Source organism: Callithrix jacchus, chromosome 6 (assembly GCF_049354715.1).
Source record: "Callithrix jacchus isolate 240 chromosome 6, calJac240_pri, whole genome shotgun sequence".
Classification (NCBI taxonomy): Eukaryota; Metazoa; Chordata; class Mammalia; order Primates; family Cebidae; genus Callithrix; species Callithrix jacchus.
The window spans coordinates 4,279,600-4,296,573 of NC_133507.1; the positions used below are offsets into that span (position 1 = coordinate 4,279,600).

Consider the following 16,974-nt stretch of genomic DNA (forward strand, 5'->3'; position numbering starts at 1 on the left):
TTTGCTAAGGGGACAGGTACTTATAAAACACAGGAAACAGACTGTGCACTTCGATGCACACAGACAAGGAGGGGTATTTGCTAAGGGGACGGGTACTTATAAAACGCAGGAAACAGACTGTGCACTTCGATGCACACAGACAAGGAGGGGTATTTGCTAAGGGGACGTGTACTTATAAAACGCAGGAAACAGACTGTGCACTTCGATGCACACAGACGAGGAGGGGTATTTGCTAAGGGGACGGGTACTTATAAAACACAGGAAACAGACTGTGCACTTCGATGCACACAGACGAGGAGGGGTATTTGCTAAGGGGACGTGTACTTATAAAAACACAGGAAACAGACTGTGCACTTCGATGCACACAGACGAGGAGGGATATTTGCTAAGGGGACGTGTACTTATAAAACACAGGAAACAGACTGTGCACTTCGATGCACACAGACGAGGAGGGATATTTGCTAAGGGGACGTGTACTTATAAAAACACAGGAAACAGACTGTGCACTTCGATGCACACAGACGAGGAGGGGTATTTGCTAAGGGGACGTGTACTTATAAAACACAGGAAACAGACTGTGCACTTCGATGCACACAGACGAGGAGGGGTATTTGCTAAGGGGACAGGTACTTATAAAACACAGGAAACAGACTGTGCACTTCGATGCACACAGACGAGGAGGGGTATTTGCTAAGGGGACAGGTACTTATAAAACACAGGAAACAGACTGTGCACTTCGATGCACACAGACGAGGAGGGATATTTGCTAAGGGGACGTGTACTTATAAAACACAGGAAACAGACTGTGCACTTCGATGCACACAGACGAGGAGGGGTATTTGCTAAGGGGACGTGTACTTATAAAACACAGGAAACAGACTGTGCACTTCGATGCACACAGACGAGGAGGGGTATTTGCTAAGGGGATGTGTACTTATAAAACACAGGAAACAGACTGCACTTCGATGCACACAGATGAGGAGGGGTATTTGCTAAGGGCAAATATCCTTTTTTTTTGTCTTTGCTAAGAAGTTCTTTCTGCTGGAGTAGATGGGTGTAGGGACGCACTGGGGACAGAGCAGACACTGAATTAGTAGCCTCTGAGCAGTCACTGCCATGAGACCCCCTGGGGAACAGTGGCCCTCAGGGACTCATGACCAGGGAGATGCCTGTGAACGCTCGTAGCCCTGGTCGGGCGACACTGCCAGCCAGTGCTGCCTTTCTAGCGGGGAGCACAGAATAAACTCCCTTGTCTTGGTTTTGTTTTTTGTTTTTTGTTTTTTTCTTCAAGATGGAGTCTTGGTCTGTCGCCCAGGCTGGAGGGCAATGGTGCGTTCTTGGCTCACTGCAACCTCCGCCTCCCAGGTTCAAGTGATTCTGCTGCCTCAGCCTCCCCGAGTAGCTGAGGAGGCATGTACTGCCATGCCTGGCTAATTTTGTGTGTGTGTATTTTTAGTAGAAATAGGGTTTCGCCATGTTGGCCAGGCTGGTCTCTAACTCCTGGCCTCCAGCAATCCTTCTCCCTCAGCCTCCCAAAGTGCTGGGATTACAGGTGTGAGCCACCGCACCCGGCAGACTCTGTCTTTTCTCGCTTTCAGCCACGCCTCCGGTGTCCCTCCTGTCATCCACACTGGATGGACCCAGCTCAAAACCAGGGGCTAGGCAGCCTTCAACATTCGCCAGGCTCTGAGGTGGGCACTGGGGCGTGCAGTGGACAGGACATGAGCAGCTCATGTTTGGAAGTGGAGACGTGGAGGCAGAAGGAATGCTGCGTGTCAGCCTGGCAGGAGGGCGTGGGAGTGTGGTGTGGAGGACCACCCTGAGGGCAGCAGCACCTGAGCCCAGGCCAGAAGGCTGGGCTCCCTCAGGCAGAGGCCAGCACAGAACAGACAGGGCGTGCTGTGTGAGGGCGGCTGGGGCAGAAAACACCAGAAGCCACCCCTTCTGTGGACCAAGTGGGAGTAGTGAGGAGCCCTGCAGGGAGCATCACACGTGCACACTCGACTGCCCCAGTGCCCGTGTGAGCGGGAACCCAGCCCTCTGCAGCTGAGGCCAGCAGCCATGTGTTGCAGGCTCCAGCAGAGAAATGCGGATGCCTGAACCAGAACAGAGCTGCACGGAGCCAGAGGGAAGGGGGCATGGACTAAAGAAACAGCCATGGAGGAGGTTAATGTGCAGACGAGGCTGAATGGATGTAAAATGAGGGAGGAGTCAAGGACCACCACTGACCCACTGTGGAGCCACCGCCTGGGGCACAGCAGGGAGGGGGGTCTGGGGCTCTGGCTGGCGGAGGCGATGTGACGGGGGAGGAATCGGCTTGGAGACTGCTGTCCCTGGTGCCCAGGCTTGTGCGCTCCTGCCCTGAGCCGCTGGGTTGGAGGGGAGGATTCCCACCTGTTGGATGCACCGACAAAGGATCTCTTAGCAAAGCAAGTTTTACTTTTTTTACTTCCTGCACTGCAGGAAGGGTACCCTCACCAGCCATCTTGCCACGAGACTACACTGAGCAAAGGAAAAGCAGACATATTTATCCCAGACACATTTGGGGTCGTCCTTACTGTGTGGCTGATCTCCGTTGGCTGGAGCCAGACCTCACAATCTAAACTACAACCCGACTGGCTCACAACTTAAAACTTTTCTAAACAGGTGAAAGCAACGGCGAGCTGGGACATGCCTGTGAGCACGTCCAGCACAGATATCCTGCTTAAAGTGCAAGGACATAGCGTGTCCTGCGTGCCTGTAAGCATGGCGTGTCTAACAGCTACATAGGATGGGGCTTCACAGAGTTATTAGCACACTTAGATTTGTTCTGTAACAAGAAGGGAAACTTGGAAGAGGAGCTTTTACTTCCCACACCACCCCAGTTGCGGGTCCTTGTCGGCAACTCTGATGGTTGCTGGCCCTCACCTTTCTTCACATGGGGGGACTCAGGTGAATGAGGCCCGTTACCAACAGCAGGTGAGGTCAGAAAAAACATAACAGCTTCTGAGGAGAAACACGGGCGGGAGGTATCGGGCGAACTCTGCCGCTTCCCGTGGGGCCTGCATGGGGCACATTCAGTGGGTGGCCGGCGCTCTCACCAGATGCTTCTCTCAGCCGGGTTTGACCGGGAAGGGACGGGTCTGATGAGTCAGCAGACCTGGGGACTTGGACTGCGCGGGGCCTTCTCAGTGGCTTAATTAAATGTTAAAAGATGTATGTGACTGCTGGGGCCACCAAAACAGAGGGCCACGGGCTGGGTGACATTACCAACAGACTTGCTGTCTCCTGGCTCTGGAGGCTGGGAAGTGTGAGATCAAGGTGTCCGCAAGACCAGTGCCTTCTGAGACCTTCCCTGTTGGCTTGTGGGGGGCAAGATGCCTTCCCTTGTGTCTTCATGTGCTCTTCCCTCTGTGTGTCTCTGTGTCCTAAACTCTTCTTAGAAGGATCTAGTCCTATAGACCAGGGCCCACTCTAAGGACCTCTTTTTTTTATTTTTCACAGAGTCTTGCTCTGTCACCCAGACTGAAGTGCAGTGGCGCAATCCCGGATCACTGAAACCTCTGCCTCCCAGCGGAGTTCAGGCGATTCTCCTGCCTCAGCCACCTGAGGAGCTGGGATTGCAGGTGCCCTCCACCGTGCCCAGCTAAGTTTTGTATTTTTAGTGGAGACCGGGTTTCACCATGTTGACCAGGCTGGTCTCAAACTCCTGACCTCAAGTGATCCACCTTCCTCTGCCTCCCAAAGAGCTGGGATTACAGGTGTGAGCCGCCACCTCCACCCAAAGGACTTCATTTTATCTTCTTATCTCTTTGAAGACCCTGTCTCCAAATACAGTCATATTCTGCGGTCCTGGGAGTTAGGGCTTCGCCAGGTGAATCCTGAGGGGACGCAGTTCAGCCATGACAAGGGAGCTGACAGCTCACGTTCTTACGTGTGTCTCTGTGGAGCTGGGCCTCGTGCCTGTGTGGTCCTGGGCCTCTGCCGCCCTTGGCCAGGCCTCCCTCTCTCACGAGCCCCAGGCAGCCTCCAGCCCAGGCACCGGGCACCTGGCAGCGCCGTCATTCTTCAGCCTCCCCTTTCTGACGTGGGGCTGTTCACCCAGGAGTGCGTTCCCGTCCCGTTTGCGTTCACTCGTCCTTCTGCTGTGGGCCGTGCACAGGTCAGAGCACCTGGATAAGGTCCCAAGTTTCTGTCTGGCTTGGACTTACCGGAAATCACAGTAGTTGCTCAAAAGTCGACGTCACAATTAAGAACACTTAATGCAGAACATTTTTCTTTTTTTTTTATTTATTTTTATTTTTCTTTAATTGCATTTTAGGTTTTGGGGTACATGTGAAGAACATGCAAGATAGTTGCGTAGGTACACAGGTGGCAGTGTGATTTGCTGCCTTCCTCCCCTTCACCTATATCTGGCATTTCTCCCCATGCTATCTCTCCCCAACTCCCCCGCTGTCCCTCCCCTATTCCCCCCAACAGACCCCAGTGTGTAGTGCTCCCCTCCCTGTGTCCATGTGTTCTCATTGTTCAACACCCGCCTATGAGTGAGAACATGTGGTGTTTCATTTTCTGTTCTTGTGTCAGTTTGCTGAGAATGATGGTCTCCAGGTTCATCCATGTCCCTACAAAGGACACGTTTTTGATTGCTGTCTAGTATTCCATGGTGTATATGTGCCACATTTTCCCAATCCAGTCTATCATCATTGGGCATTTGGGTTGATTCCAGGTCTTTGCTATTGTAAACAGTGCTGCAGTGAACATTCGTGTACATGTGTCCTTATAGTAGAACGATTTATAGTCCTTTGGATATATACCCAGTAATGGGATTGCTGGGTCAAATGGAATTTCTATTTCTAAGGCCTTGAGGAATCACCACACTGTCTTCCACAATGGTTGAACTAGTTTACACTCCCACCAACAGTGTAAAAGTGTTCCTTTTTCTCCACATCCTCTCCAGCATCTGTTGTCTCCAGATTTTTTAATGATCGCCATTCTAACTGGCATGAGATGGTATCTCAATGTGGTTTTGATTTGCATCTCTCTGATGACCAGTGACGATGAGCATTTTTTCATATGTTTGTTGGCCTCTTGTGTGTCTTCTTTTGTAAAGTGTCTGTTCATATCCTTTGCCCATTTTTGAATGGGCTTGTTTGTTTTTTTCCTGTAAATCTGTTTAAGTTCTTTGTAAATTCTGGGTATCAGCCCTTTGTCAGATAGGTAGACTGCAAAAATTTTTTCCCATTCTGTTGGTTGCCGATTCACTCTAGTGACTGTTTCTTTTGCCGTGCAGAAGCTGTGGAGTTTGATGAGGTCCCATTTGTCTATTTTGGCTTTTGTTGCCAATGCTTTTGGTGTTTTGTTCATGAAGTCCTTGCCTACTCCTATGTCCTGGATAGTTTTGCCTAGATTTTCTTCTAGGGTTTTTATGGTGCCAGGTCTTATGTTTAAGTCCTTAATCCATCAGGAGTTAACTTTAGTGTAAGGTGTCAGGAAGGGGTCCAGTTTCAATGCAGAACATTTTTCTTGTTTCTATCAGGTGTATGGTTTGTCCTTAAGAAGCACAACCTGAACTTGAAGACGATTTGTTATTTTCCACCGTCCCAGTGGGTGCAGTGGTGGCTTTGTCTGGCTCTCGCTGGAGAAGCCCACGGGACACACGTGGTAGGAGGCATCCTGACTCCACAAGTGGGAGCAGGGTTTAGTACCTAAGGATGTCTCGTGCCTGCCAGGCTCTCGATGTTGTGGCTGGCAAAGTGGGTTTCTGTCTTGAATATCTCTTCAAAGGAAATCCTCCTTCTGTCTTGGAAAGGCCAAGGGAGCTGTAGACACAGCACTGGCTCAACAGCCCCTGTGCGGCCCCCTGCGTCTGCTCTGCAGAAGAACCCTTGCTCTTGGTAAATGATTGACTTGTAGGAACCTCATCCATCCAGCTTGCATTTCAGCCTTGCCTTTGCTGCTTAGCTTCTCTTCTGCACTAGGACATAGAATTCCTTCCCTGGTCCAGAGGCTAAGAGTTGACAGGAGGGAAAGGCCTGCAGGGGTCCCTGGTGACCCGCCAAGAGCCGTACCAGAAGCCTTTGGACTGTGAGAGTGTGGGGAATGTGTGTGGAGGGGGTGTGGCTATGAACAGGTGGCATCTTGGAAGGCACTTCCTTGGTGGCCCTGCCTGGTGGGTTAGGCTGGGCCCCTGCTGTGGCCTGGAAGCCCAGATCTACAGCAGGCCTGGGCTACGGTTCTGGTTATGAGGCCACCCCCGTGTGACCTGTGCACCTAGCTCCTGGGGCCACATCTGTCCCAGTGCAGTTCTAGCTTAAGGTTGCCCAGCCAGCATGGGTCCTTAGCGGGCCAGGAGGACAAGTCTGAAAACCAGTAGCCTAAGCTTGGATTGTCCCTCTGAATCCAAATAGCAGCAAAACAATGTATAGAATTGTCTTATGGAATTTACCACATTTCAGATTACACAGATTAATATTTCTAATAACTTTGTAACTTCTTGTAAGAGAAAAGGATATAAACAATGAAACCAATGTCATCCCCTTTTGTAGACAGATGTTTGTATTTTTGTGATGGCTTGAGGCTGTGTTGAGCAGGAGATTGCCGAAGCCACCTAGCCAGCCTCCCTTGGCCGGTCAGGGGTTGCCCTTTCCATCAGTGCTTAATCCTGGAGGAAAAGCAAGTCCATGTGTGAAACTTATAACCAAACCCAGGCTCTCGAGCTGCTGGACGCCCAGTGAGCAGTGGACAGCAGCTCCGTCTCGGCGCTTAGAGACCCACAGGGCAAGCCACCCACTCTCGGGGCCCCCTCCCCGCTCCCAGTCCAGACCCCGGTGGCCCCTCACTTCCACTGTGTCAGTGCCTTCCTTCCTCAAGGCAGTGCCGCTGGAGACATGAGGCACAGGCCCGCAGCCACGTGACACGGGCCAACTGTCGCTCCACAGCATACACGACAATGGGAAGAAGGCCGGGCTGTATAAAGAGAACCTGCTGCTGCGGGGCTGCACACTCAGGAACACGGACGCGGTCGTCGGCATCGTCATCTATGCAGGTAGGCGCGGGCCCTGGCACCACCTGCTGCCACTCGAGCTGTGCTCTCCGGGCTGCTCCCTCACTGCGTTCTGCTAAGGAGAATAGCATGGCCGGGGCGCGGTGCCTCATGCCTGTAACCCCAGCGCTTTGCGAGGCTGAGGCGGGCAGATCGTGAGGTCGGGAGTTTGAGACCAGCCCAGCCAACAGAATGAAGCCCCATCTCCACAAAAAAAAAGTAGCCGGGGCATGGCGGTACGTGCCTGGTAGTCCCAGCTACTCGGGAGGCTGAGGCAGGAGAGTCACTTGAACCTGGGAGGTGGAGGTTGCAGCGAGCTGAGATCCTGTCACTGCACTCCATCCAGTCTGGTCGAGAGTGACACTCTGTCTCAAAAAACAAAAAAAAAGAGCGTAACATATTCCCCTGGTGTAGAAAGTTTGGAAAACTAGGAAAATGGAAAGAAGGCAAAGCAAAAATTCTTTTTTTTTTTTTTTTTGAGACGGAGTTTCGCTCTTGTTACCCAGGCTGGAGTGCAATGGCGCGATCTCGGCTCACCGCACCCTCTGCCTCCTGGGTTCAGGCAATTCTCCTGCCTCAGCCTCCCGAGTAGCTGGGATTACAGGCACGCACCACCATGCCCAGCTAATTTTTTGTATTTTTAGTAAAGACGGGGTTTCACCATGTTGACCAGGATGGTCTCGATCTCTTGACCTCGTGATCCACCCGCCTCGGCCTCCCAAAGTGCTGGGATTAAAGGCTTGAGCCACCGTGCCTGGCCAGCAAAATTTCTTCCAACGGTACCTCCGCCCAAAGCGTTCTTTCTTGGCAGGGTGGCGTATTTTTTCCACTGCTTTCTCCACAGTCAGTATATGTATAAGACTAATTTAATTTAACTTTCATTCATTTTATTGTATTTTCAGACCTGTTCAACAGGACGTAAGATGAATTGTACCGAGCTTCTCACCTAAGCACCAGCGAATGGCAGCGTGGAATTCCCTCCACGCCGCCCGTGCGGCTAGCTGGTCCCTTAGCTGCGGGTTCAGACTCACCATGTCCCTTTGTCCTCCCCGACAGGACATGAGACCAAGGCTCTGCTGAACAACAGCGGGCCCCGCTACAAGCGAAGCAAGCTGGAGAGGCAGATGAACTGCGACGTTCTCTGGTGTGTGCTGCTTCTTGTTTGCATGTCTCTGTGTTCAGCGGTTGGTAAGTTTCCCAGACAGATCGGAAATGAACGGGGACCAGGCCGGTGGCTCATGCCTGTAATCCAAGCGCTTTTGGGAGGCTGAGGCGGGCGGATCACTTCAGGTCAGGGGTTCGTGACCATCCTGGCCAACAGGATGAAATCCTGTCTCTACTAAAAATACAAAAAAAAAAAATTAGCCAAGCGCGGTGGCTCAAGCCTGTAATCCCAGCACTTTGGGAGGCCCAGGCAGGTGGATCACGAGGTCAAGAGACCGAGACCATCCTGGTCAACATGTTGAAACCCCATCTCTACTAAAAATACAAGAAATTAGCTGGGCATGGTCGTGCGTGCCTGTAATCCCAGCTACTTGGGAGGCTGAGGCAGGAGAATTGCCTGAACCCAGGAGGCGGAGGTTGTGGTGAGCCCAGATCGCGCCATTGCACTCCAGCCTGGGTAACAAGAGTGAAACTCCGTCTCAGAAAAAAAAGAAAAAAGAAAAATACAAAAAAAAAAAAAACTTATCCAGGCATGGTGCTCATGCCTGTAGTCCTGGCTACTTGGGAGGCTGAGGCAGGAGAATCACTTGAACCTGGGAGGTGGAGGTTGCAGTGAGCCAAGGTCATGACACTGCACTCCAGCCTGGATGACAGAGCAAGACTCTGTCTCAATTTAAAAGAAAAAAAGAAAGAAAAGCAATGAATGGGCTCCAGGTGAGCTTGGCTGGCTGCCCCCCACATGCAGACCTAGCACCCAATAGTTGAAACACCAGTTTTTCACTGACTTGAGCTCAAGGGCGGCCGGCATCAGCATAGGCCACATGGAAACACCTGGAAGAAAGGTCACGCAGAGTATAGCTGTCCCGCGGTATCCATGGGGGGTTGGTTCCAGGACCCTGCCATACTAAGATCTTCAGATACTCAAGTCCGTGACACAACGTGAGATAGTATTCACATATAACCCACCTATACCTTCCCATATACTTTAAATCAGCCATCCCCAACCTTTTTGGCCCCAGAGACTGGTTTTTTTGGAAGACAATTTTTCCACGGATGTGGAGGACAGTGGGGGATATGGTTCTGGGGTGAAACTGCGCCACATCATCTGGCACTAGTTAGATTCTCATCAGCATGTGCAGCCTGGATCCCTCCATGGGCAATTCACAGTAGGGTTCCTGCTCCTGTGAGAAGCTCATGCTGCTGCTGATCTGACGGGAGGGGCAGCTCACCTAAGCACCAGTGAATGGCAGCGTGGAATTCCCTCCACGCGGCCTGTGCGGCTAGCTGGGCACAGTGACCTGTGCACCTGGGGGAATGCTCACTCACCTGCCGCTCACCTGCAGCTGTGCAGCCCAGCTCCTGACAGGCCATGGACCAGTCTGCAGCCTTGGGGGTAGGGACCCCTGCTGTAAATCGCCTCTAGGTTACTTATAATGCCTGATGCAATGTAAATGTCATGTAAGTAATTGCTATAATGTGTTGTTTAGGGAATATACACAGATAGCATCTTTTCCTCCTAATATTTTCTGGTCCATGGTTGGTTGAACCCATGGATTTGGAACCCACAGATACAGAGGGCCGACTGTAAGGCGATTTTCTGAATTGACAGTTTCTTAGTGGAAGAATGCGTTCGTCACAGCAGTGGTGACGATTCCAGGGGAAGAAGTTTTAGTAAGTTGGTGCCAAACCGAGGCTACTAGCCGGAGAAGCACAGATGTGACTCATGAGAACTTCCTGAAAAGAGAAACAAGAAGTGGCTTTGGATTCTAGGAAGGGGCCAGCAGTTAGGTTCCACGTGGGCTCACACAAAGTGGGTGTGATGTGATCTTGGCCCAGTGGCACGAGATACAGATGTACAGGGCATGAAAGAGGCTTCTGCTTCCAGACAGGTGTAGGTCCAGTGGGTTAGGAATGTGCATGACTGCTGGTTCCCAGAGACTCCCATATGTGAAGCGTGAATCTCTGGAAAGGATGGTAACGACAGTGTCCGAGCCCACTGACTTTTTTTTTTTTTTTTTTTTTTTTTTTTGCTGTGCATTTCATGAGACTGGTGTTTTTTGAGATGCATGTTGAGAAATTCCATCTTGGGACCTCAGGCTGCCAGCTGCCAGCACACACATAGCTCTGGGTTGGGACAAGTGCTACCACTTAGCACCATCAGTGGGAAATGCCCAGTGTAGGAAGAGACCGAGTCCCAGCTCCTTCCTGAAGTTGGATCATAGGTGCCAAGAACATTGTGTCTCTTTGTTTTCTGACAAGGCAGAGCTGGCGGAGAAAGCCAGATGTGCCTGCATCCGGTAACAGATGTTAAAGGGCTGCTTTAATATACGCTGGAAACGTTGTGATTTTTCCATTGGATGAATGACATTTCTCTTTGAATGTCACTACAGGACATGGACTATGGACGTGGCGGTATCAAGAGAAGAAGTCCTCCTTTTATGTCCCCAACTCTGATGGAAGCTCCTTGTCCCCAGTCACAGCTGCAGTCTACTCCTTTCTAACCATGATCATAGTTCTGCAGGTAACAACTCTAAGTGTCGCACGATAATCGCTTCCCTTTTCTGAACAGAACTTAAAGTCGCCCTACGCTGCTCAGAATTCCCTATAAATTCTGCCTCTGGGGGTACCGCAGATATATCTGCCAAAAGTTCTGCCTTTTTTTCCCCTCGTCAATCACCTGTGGGATCCTTCCTTGGGTGATTTGTAAGTTAAAATTCTCCTTTTCTGTTCGTAAGATTCTTGCGCTTTGAGGGTTCCGTCTGGGTCGTTTTCATTTTGTTGTTTTTCCTTTCAGTTACTTTAAAAAAAAAAATAGATTTTATCTTGCAATGATTTTAAGATTTACAGAAAAGTTGCAAAAGTCTTTGCAAAAGCCTTTGCAACTTTAGTGTAAATCTTAAAATCATTCCAAATAAAATTTAGTTTTCTAAATAAATTTTACAGTGAAGTTTCCATACGCCCCTCACCCGGCTTCCCCTAATTTGAACACATTCCGTTGTCACAGGACATTATGGAAACCAAGGCGCCAACTTTAGTCCTTTGCTTTTTTGTTTTGTTTTGGTTTCGTTTGATTTGGTTTTCTACGGCAGAGCATCGCTGCGTCGCCCAGGCTGGAGTGCAATGGCGCGATCTTGGCTCACTGCAACCTCCGCCTCCTGGGTTCAAGCAATTCTCTTGCCTCAGCCTCCCAAGTAGCTGGTATGACAGGTGCGTGCCAAACGTCTAGCTGATTTTTGTATTTTTAGTAGAGACGGGGTTTCACCATGTTGGCCAAGCTGGTCTTGAACTCCCAACTTCAGGTGATCTACCTGCCTTGGTCCCGCAAAGTGCTGGGATGACAGGCATGAGCCGCTGCACCCAGCCCGGTCCTTTGCTTTGAACAAAAAACTCCAGACTTCTCTCAGATTCCACCAGTCTTTCCATAAATGTGCATTTTCTGCGCCAGCTTTCAGTTGAGGTTATTCCCTTGCATTTATCTGCACTTGTTATTATTTCTATTATAAATTCACATGCCTTCGTGACGTAGAAAGTCAGTGACTGGCTGTCTGTGCTCAGACAGGTCTGTGAAAGCGTGGGGAAGGTCCCAGGGTCTGGAGGGCGAGGGGGCAGTGAGATCACCACCACCCTTCTCGGGAACTCGGTGACCAGAGACACTGGCTCAGCCTTTGCCTCAGAGGGAACCTTTGCTGTCTCTTATATGTACTTCACACGCCAGGAAACAGTCTTCTTTGACTCTCTACATCCATTTATTTTTTTTCTTAATAAATGCAAATTCCACTCTAGCCTTGCGCTAGGAGTGTAGTCTGTGTTTCGTTAACACACTTCAGTGCCCAGGAGAACCGAGGGCATGTGGGTGTGATATTCTGAGTCTGTAAACATTAGTTCGGTGCCATTACTCAACAAAAATAAATGAGTAAATAAACATTAATTTTGAGGAGAATTGTTCTTAAATGATGAAAACATCACTGAATGATTTCTCAAAGCCTCTCCCCCTTTCCTCTGCATTGTACAAGAGCACAGAATCACGAGCCCAGCGTCTGGAAAAAGACGGCTGTGTTTGCACTGCTCCCTGACCTTGGGGTTGTGTCCCCGGGGGACGGGAGCGCAGGGGGGCCCGGGTTCGAATGCGCCGTGCAGCGTGTGCAAGCTGGCCTTGAGTGTGAGGACTGACTGTGCCGTGATGTGTCCCCTCTCTTCTCTCTCCTGTCCTAGCCCCTCCCAAGCACAGCTGCTTGCTGCTTTCCAAGCCTCGGGCAGCACACTTCCGGACGCCATAGTGGAGCCCGCTCTGCAGCTCCTGCATAAGCTGTCCTAGTTTATTCTCTTTGCCAATACTCTCACTTTTCCAATCCTGCCTCTAAACCAACCTGTTTAAGCTCTGAAAGGTACAGTATCGTCCCGACTTCCTTGCCATCATAGTCATTTGTTATTTAAAGAGATCGACTAACTCCCCAGCTCCCCGGTGCCCACGGTCATTCATCCTGGGTGCCTCGTCTCTTCTAGGTTTTGATCCCAATTTCCTTATACGTTTCCATTGAGATCGTGAAGGTATGCCAAGTGTACTTCATTAACCAGGATATGCACTTGTACGACGAAGAAACAGACTCGCAGCTGCAGTGCCGAGCTCTGAACATCACGGAGGACCTGGGCCAGATACAGTATATCTTCTCAGACAAAACTGGCACCTTGACAGAGAATAAGATGCTTTTCCGAAGATGCACTGTGTCTGGTGTAGAATATTCTCATGATGCGAATGGTGAGTCCAGGGGTCGGGGGCTCCCAAGCTGGGCTGAACCAGAAAGCTGCCCTATCCAGAGCTGCTTGGAGACACACACACACAGAGAGAGACACAGAGAGAGAGACACACAGAGAGAGAGACACACAGAGACAGAGACAGAGAGAGAGATACACACACAGAGAGAGACACACACACAGAGACACACAGAGACACACACACAAAGAGACACACAGAGACACACACAGAGATACAGACACACACATACATATACACAGAAAGAGAGAGAGACAGAGACACAGAGAGAGAGACACAGAGAGAGACAGAGAGATGCACACACACACAGAGACACACACACAGACACACAGACACACACAGAGAGAGACACAAAGAGAGAGAGATACACACACACACACACATATACACAGAGAGAGAGAGACAGAGACACACAGAGAGAGACACAGAGAGAGACAGAGAGAGAGAGACACACAGAGACACACAGAGAGACACACAGGGACACACACAGAGAGAGACACAGAGAGAGATACACACACACACACACACACACACACACACACAGGCTTCAGGGATTACTGATTTTCAGGGGAGTATAGACACCGCCGTCAGAGCAGCTCAAGCGCCTGAAGCCTGGCGCCATTTATAGAGCAGGCAGTGGCACGGCCGCCCGCCCTGTACCGGCAGGGTCTGGAGTGCCAGGCATCCTCTTAAGCAAGCAGGAAGCCACCCTCGAGGAGCTCACTTCAAGGCATCCCATCGCCTTGCTCTGCCACACCAAGGGACAAAGAGACGTTTCTCTTAGCCACCCATTTTCTAGTCATCAGCTGAAAATCCTCAGAAGGGCACGGGCTCATTCATGCTGCATTTTCTCCCCTGGGACAGTGTCCCTGGGAACTGGAAAGAAAGGAATCGCCTCACTCCCACTGACTGAATCGGTCCCCACTCCCACCTCTCCCTTCCCCGTCCGTGGCTGCCTCCCTCCGACCTGGTGCCTCTGGGGAAACGTCAGCTGCCAAAACCCAGGGTGTGACTGCAGGAAAGGGTGTGGACCGGGGTCCCTGCCACGGAGGTGCCCGGGGCTGCAGCGCCTCGGGAACAGGTGCCCTACCGCATCCCGGGCTCCACGTCCTGCCTGCAGCGGACACGGAGACCATGGGACAGAAACAGCAAATTGAAACGGGGCAGGGAATGCGAGTGGCCAGACTAGGAAGCTGCTCTGTAGAGGGGTTTGGTGGGAGGCATCCGTCGGATACCTGCCATTTTCGTGAGTTTTTTTTTAAAACCAAGGATTATCATGGAAGCCATAGTCTTCCTCAACATAAAATGAAAGCAGCCATAGCAAAGAGATGGCAGAGGAACTGACCCACTCTGTTTAAACTTTAATTTACACCCGAAATAGGTGGTCAGTGACCGTATTCCATCCACTCGCCCAACCTCCCTCCCAGCAGCCTCCTTCAGCCTCCCTCTCCTCCCCTTTTCCCTTCTCTTTCTCTCCTCTCCTCTCCCTCCTTCCTCCTCTTCCTCTCCCGTAGTTGCTAAACCTGGTGCTAAACCTCAAAAGCAGAGCTCAGCAGAGTCATGAAGGGATCAGAGACCCGGGCGGTCGGTCCTGCTGCAGCCCGATTCAAACGGACGTGAGGAATAGGTTTTGAGATCTGTTGCACAGCCGGGTGACCAGAGGCAATAAGAATGCATTCTACATTTCAAAATAACCGAGAGACTAAATTTGAACTCTCACCACAAAAGCGTGATACATGAGCGCAGTGACAGATTTGTTAATCGGCATAATTTAATCATGCCACATGCACACATGCAACGTCACATTGCAGCCTGTAAATGTATACAGTGTTGACTTATCAATCAATCAATCAATACATTTGAAAGATAATAATAAAGCTGGATGCTCAGGCTCCCCGGGGCAGGATACCAACTTAGATTACAGAAATATTCTGACAGTCCCAAATGCTACCGTAAAACCAGAGTGTCCTTGCCTCCAAAGACACAGGGAGTGTTTCCGGTGATTAATGAAACCTCATGCCTCTTAGCAGGTGTTTTAAAGGCATGCCTGGATCAGCTGTTGACAGGCACCCAGGCAGGGAGCGTCATCAGCCAGTTATCTTGTGGTCTGACCTCTCCAGATCTAACCCATAAGGGATTTCAGAGGGACTCTGAGTCCCAAGCCCTGCTTACGGACCGGAACCGGCTATGGAAGCCTTGGGTGTGCCCTGTGACAGCCTGACCTGATGACCTGGAGCTGGCTGGCTGTGCAGGCCCAGGAGGAGCCACTGCCTGCTCCTTTTCGAGGGACATGGAAGGCATCCCTGGGGCCACCGCCGATCAGAAACTGCTTCACAACAAACACCAGCACAGCAGCCATGGCCCCCACAGCCTCCAAGGGAAGGAGGAGGCCCTGAGGGATGGTTCCGTGGAGCTCCAGGCCTGCAGGACCACTGCTGGGGGAGGGTGGGATGGGTGGGTCCACTTTCCTGGAGGCTGAAGCCCAGCCCCTCACCTCACGCTGGACAGAGTCAGGTGTCCGGGTTTTGTGTGTCCTTGCTTATGGTGCACTGGGCTGACATCACCTGAGAGCTGGTGAGACGTCCTGGGGGGGGCATCTGCTTCTGGAATTAGGGTCTCCCTGAGTTGGATTCCTGGCACTGGCGAGTACTTGGCCTTGTGACAGTGGGCAGGTGACTTCCCCTTTTTGTCCCCTTTTCTCATCTCTCACGGAGGGTCTATTAAGAGCCTGGTCCACGTGGCTGGCCAGCTCCACTCCACTGGTGTCTCCCTGTCTGGCCTCTCGACAGGCCAGCTGCTTCAACTCAGCACCATGTCTATGCTTGAAGTTCTGATTAAATGCTTGTTTTGATGAGTCATCCTCATGAATGGCCTCCTTTCTGCTCAGCCACGGAGAAACAAGCTGTCCTCACTGGGCAGAACCCAGAAAACTGGTTCAGAGCTGTGGGTTAGCAAGAGCCGGGGGTTAGCAAGAAGCCACAGAGCAGGCACCTCTACAGGGGTGCTGGGCGCGTGCACCAGGTCATGGGGAATTTGCTCAGCACGGCCCCCTGTAGCCATGAGCACAACCTCATGCTCAGGTCCCCTGGGATGGAGTTTCAAAGCTGAGTCCAAACCCTGGCCTCAGGGCTGCAAGCTGTGCAGCCCAGGAGTGTGAGCCCCTGTAGCAGCCATAGCACACATTCAGACAGGAGCAGGCGGTGCCTACAGCCCACGCGGCCCTGATAAAGGAGCCCAGCGTGACTGGAAGGCCCGCCACCCTCCCTGCCCCGGCCACCTGCACCCTACCCCACATACACCTAGGCACTTCCTGAACAGAGGGGCTGCGCGTGAACCCGTTCCCCTTCCCCTCACTGGTGCGACCTTAGAAAGCCCTGTAAGTCCTCTGAGATGAAAGCCAGTCTTCTCGTCTGTGAAAACAGTTGAGACTCTCAGCCTCCCCAGGTTGCAGCCAATTGAGGATGTTCTCTAGCCCTTGCTGTTACTGAACGAGGCTGGTGAGTGCTCCGGGGCTGCCCTGCCGGCCGGAAGCCTCGTGGAACCTAAAACACCCCGAAAGGGTTCTGTGTGCCCAGCCTTCTCCCACCATGTCTCACCCTACACCCTCTGTCCACAGCGCAGCGTCTGGCCAGGTACCAGGAGGCAGACTCGGAGGAGGAGGAGGTGGTGCCCAGAGGGGGTTCCGTGTCCCAGCGCGGCAGCATCGGGAGCCACCAGAGTGTCCGGGTGGTGCACAGAACCCAGAGCACGAAGTCCCACCGGCGCACGGGCAGCCGGGCTGAGGCCAAGAGGGCCAGCATGCTGTCCAAGCGCACGGCCTTCAGCAGCCCCATGGTGAGTGCTCGGGGCCTCCTGCTAGGGCGCTGCCACATCCCTTCCCCACTTGTACCGTCGTCCCCCGCTCATTGAAGGTGTCTATATTTAATCCTACATTGTCGCTGGGCATTTGGCTCTACTCAGCAGAAGCTTTTCCAGCCAACACTTCATCTCCACCGTTGTCTTTTCCAAGACACTGACA

General features: G+C 51.7%; 1 protein-coding gene across 1 annotated transcript in view; it reads left to right on the forward strand.

Annotated features, from left to right (window-relative positions):
* The window catches only part of ATP10A (ATPase phospholipid transporting 10A (putative)), a 170,734-nt gene that overhangs the window by 110,270 nt on the left and 43,490 nt on the right, over positions 1 to 16,974 (forward strand). The window contains 5 exon segments of the mRNA XM_008998262.6: positions 6,918 to 7,024; positions 8,078 to 8,209; positions 10,576 to 10,706; positions 12,689 to 12,941; positions 16,573 to 16,790. Of these exon segments, the coding sequence (XP_008996510.5) occupies positions 6,918 to 7,024; positions 8,078 to 8,209; positions 10,576 to 10,706; positions 12,689 to 12,941; positions 16,573 to 16,790 (841 nt within the window).